Source organism: Fulmarus glacialis, unplaced genomic scaffold, assembly GCF_000690835.1.
Source record: "Fulmarus glacialis isolate BGI_N327 unplaced genomic scaffold, ASM69083v1 scaffold5726, whole genome shotgun sequence".
Taxonomy (NCBI): domain Eukaryota; kingdom Metazoa; phylum Chordata; class Aves; order Procellariiformes; family Procellariidae; genus Fulmarus; species Fulmarus glacialis.
Genome location: NW_009216110.1, coordinates 78,663 through 82,745, shown reverse-complemented (window position 1 = coordinate 82,745; position 4,083 = coordinate 78,663). Strand labels below are relative to the sequence as shown.

At 42.3% G+C, this 4,083-nt stretch overlaps 1 protein-coding gene across 1 annotated transcript in view; it reads left to right on the top strand.

Moving 5' to 3' along the window:
- Positions 1–981: 981 nt before the first annotated feature.
- The window catches only part of VPS8 (vacuolar protein sorting 8 homolog (S. cerevisiae)), a gene marked incomplete at its 5' end in the record, with an annotated part of 58,715 nt that continues 55,613 nt past the window's right edge, over positions 982–4,083 (top strand). The window contains 3 exons of the mRNA XM_009579164.1: positions 982–1,056; positions 1,700–1,735; positions 3,973–4,063. Of these exons, the coding sequence (XP_009577459.1) occupies positions 982–1,056; positions 1,700–1,735; positions 3,973–4,063 (202 nt within the window). The remainder of the gene's footprint in view (positions 1,057–1,699; positions 1,736–3,972; positions 4,064–4,083) is intronic.

Genomic DNA, 4,083 nt, shown 5'->3' with positions numbered 1-4,083 from the left:
CTTTCCCTGCATTTCGGTAGGAATTACAAGACAACCTATTCCAGAGCAATTGAGTCACAGAAAACTTCTGATGGGCAGCTTTTTTGTTTTTTCATGGCTCAGAGGATCAGAAAGATACATTTTCCTGTTTTAGTTCTGCGACAGTCTGGAAGGCAAATCTTAGATGAGGCTGCTACTCCCATAAGAGATATTCTGGTTTCAGAGATGCCTGGGTTTGTGGATGAAGACTGTCAGACCCCATTCTTCTACTGCAGCATCTAAAGAAAGATGCAGGGAATATCTGCTACTTCAGCCTTAGGTTCTGTGCTGAGCAGGTTGAAGTGTTATTACGGCAGTCCCTGGAATGGACACACTTTTCAGCAGTGGGAAGAGATCCAGGAAGCTTCCCTACCTGACCAGACTGAGAAAAGTACAGGACAAACAGCTCTAGCCTGTGTAACTGTGCAGCAGAGTGGGAAGCGAGCACTGCCCATGCACTGTGGTAAAATCTCTGATTTTGATGTGATCCTCCATTTCTCACGTTGTACATGTGCCCATACACAGCCTTTTGAACACTAGTTACTGGCATTCAAACTTCTTGTAGCCACTCTCACTTCAACAATATTCTTTCCATCTGTGCCTTCTACACTTTTGCTCTTGTGGAAGATTTGTGAAGAAGCAGGTGGCAAGGAAAGAGCCCTCATAACTTGTTTTGCATCTGAGGATACACACAGAGCACTGCCTGTGGGTCCTTCTGACTCCGTCATGTTTTCTGGGCAGCCAGAGCTCAGTAGCCCTTTAAGCTGCATTCACAAGCAGGAGGGAGTGGCAGCAGAGCTTTTTTACTTGCTACTGCCCAGCAATCTGTGGTGTTCTCTCCCAGTCCTCATTTTGATTTCTGAATTACAAAGTGTCTCTAAAGTTCACCTGTATATATGTTTCATGAGAAATTTTACAAAAACAAAAAGCAGTTTTACTTGCCGGTAATTTTTCTCCCTGTAGGCATTGGTTGGAGAGAAAGCTTGTTATCAGTCCATCAGCAGCTGTGGTGGTCAGATCTTTTACCTTGGAACTAAGGTAAATGTGGGGAGTTTTTAGTAAAAATAGAGGGCATTCACTGTTGATGGTAGCTCATCTTCTGGAGAAGGGCAATTTTTTATTCAATGGAGATGTGAATCAGGGATGGGTTCTTTGTGCACTTATGTTGTGGGATTAAAGAAACGTGCAATAATTTGGTCTAGTTTCACAGTATCCTGGTTCATGCTGTTTCAGGGTAGACTTAGCATTACTTTACTGACATCTCCTCTGTCCTAAGCTTCAATTTCTCTGTCCTAAATGTGCTAGTGAGTAAACAGAAGAAAATAAGACAGCAGGGAAAACTAGACTCTATTGCGTGGAATGATAAAAGGAATGTCCTATTCACTTTTCCTGCCCTGCAGTGCAGGCTGTCTGGAAAAGGCAAAGAGAGGTGGCCTATAGGATGGCATGTGGAAGTAGGGGAAGAAGTGAGGGATGGTATCTTGGAGCAGATGGGTTGTAAGGCCATGTAAAGGATGTTTTCTGTAAAAAATAAACATCCAATTTATTCCTGCCGTGCCAAGCTTGAAGGTTGCTTTACTTAGCTTCATCTGTACCAGCACGCTCTGGTGGGTCTGTGGGATACCACAGGCTGCATGAGCAACTGTAAGTAAATAACTTTTTTTTTTCTTTTCTTTTCTAGTCTGTTCACGTCATGACATTGAGAAGCTGGAGAGAGGTACGTTGAGAGGAAAACTGTACAGCTTAGTAGGTTCGAATTGCTTAAATATAGCTTGAGAGGAGGGAGGGAGCATTTGTGAAGCATGTTCTGAGCGCTGTGTTCAGGATCCGATTGCTACGCACAGCCAGCACCGTAGGTACACTGCTTTCCACGGTGGGACCCTACGGGACTCCTGCTTGCGTAAACTCGCAGGTTGAATGGAGACCTTGTTCTCCCAAGCAAGACATAATGCCTTGCCATGTTTTAGCTTCTGTTAACAAGATAGATAGTGCAATGTATAACTTTGGAGGACTGTATAAGCGTAAGCCTCCTATCTGCCAGGTAAGCATACAGGAGTGGAAGGAAATCTGCTATTTTGTCTCCAGCTACTGCAGGAGCTACATCATAAAATCCGTCAAAGACTAGCTAGAAAGTTCGTTGGATTTTAGATCCTTGTTTCTGTTGGTAGAAGATTTTTTTGGAACATCATTTCTCTGACAGCTGAAACCCTATCAATTTCCACACTAAAGTTCTTAGTGATCTATTTATGTCTATTTGTTCCTGTGTTGTTCTTTCTACTTGTGTTAAACAGCAGTTTTTCCTTTCCGGATAATCACTTTGCAGTATGTTTATTCGGTGTACGCATGTTCTCTCTCAGACTTTGTTTTGCAAAGCTAAGCAAAGATCTTTCATCATCCTCTTGTAAGATTACCTTCCCATTCCTTTCTTTTTTCATAGTCACTGTTCTCTGCACCTCCTTTGTGCTCAGTTTCTTGAACATAGGTGAACACTTTGGCACACGTTACTCTGGGTAGGATCTTACAAGTGCCATGCACAAGGTCACCTGTTCTTCACTGTCTCTATTAGATAAGTCATTTCTCATGCATCAGTGGGTCTCATTTTGCTGTTCCTTTGGCTACGTGATGTCAGTGGCTTGTGACACTCTGGAGATTCACTAGTACTTCACAGCCAACTCTGATTTCTGCCCTAAGTTGCTGGTACCACTGGATTACGTGATAGTTCTATTACCCAGCTTTAGGGGCAATCCTATTGTGTCTGTCTTTCTGGTCTGCTGTCTCACATCACATGTTGACAGTTGGTCATCAGCAAACTTCGTTAGTAAATTCAGCTTATACCAAGTTAATTGACCAAATCGTTATGTAGAAGGGGGCTTCAAGACTGATTCTCAAGGAACTCCAATAGTCATTTCTTTCCAGTTTCACATTTCTCCTTTAAGCAGTGACCTTCACCATTTTTCCTCTTACCTGTTTTATGGCTCTTGTACTCATCCATGATTATAAGCTCCCCCACGTGACGTTGTATCAGAACCTTTAATAAAATATGAACGTTTCAGCTCTATTGAACCTTTATACAGTTGCTGCTTTTAGTTACCAAGATCACTTTCCTCTGCTAGTTTTCCCTCCAGCCATTCACTACCAACTTTGGTTTAGTAAACAGTTGATGAAAAGTCTTGCTTTGACCCATGATTTCATGTACTGGTTTTCCTAGAATTCCGAAGTCAGTCACAACTTACATGCTCTGAGCCAACTTCCTTCTAAATTACTGTATGGTTTCTGTTGTGCTGCAGGCCTCTTTATTGTAGGGGACTTACTCAAGAGTTGTAATTGAGTATGTGGGAGATTAGGGTGTGAAGCTGAGAGTTCTTGCTGCAGTACAGAATGCTGGTCTGAGGCTCAGAAGCTCTCTTCTCTCAAACAGTACTTTAACATTTTGACCTAACATACCAAGACTAGTGGTGCTCGACCTTGTGTGCTAATAATACCTTAAAGCAGAAAATACTTGTGATCTACTTCAATCCTTGTTGAATGTGAGTTCAGGAGGAAATAAAGGGTAGGATGAGTACATCTGTATGCTGAAAACATGGCAGAGTTGTTTGTTGTGCTCTAAGTGATGAGGCAAGAATGGGGAATGGAAGGTTTTTATTCTTTGTGATTGCAGACACTCGATGCTGTGGGTCTCCATCCATCAAGCATCTGACCTAAAATGTAGCCCATAGGGACTTGATGTACTGGGGCCTGACGTTTCTTAGTCTTTTTTAACTGTCCAGCAGAAAATGTACATATGAGAGAATCTTTTTGAGATACTGTCCTTTACTGTAATGTGATGAGAGCTTCTGAGGTTTCCTGTTCCCTTGCTGTCAGGGATCATGACCCACTACTGAGAAATGCTGATCTTAAATGGGAAGGGATCATCTTTTCTGTAATACTAAGGTCCAATATTACTTGTTATTTTAGAGAGTTGACCATCTTCTGAAACAAGAGCGTCTCACTGATGCCCTGGCTCTGGCTTGGTCTTTTTATGAAGGTAAAGCAAAGGCTGTAGTAGGTAAGTTTGGGTTGTTTTTT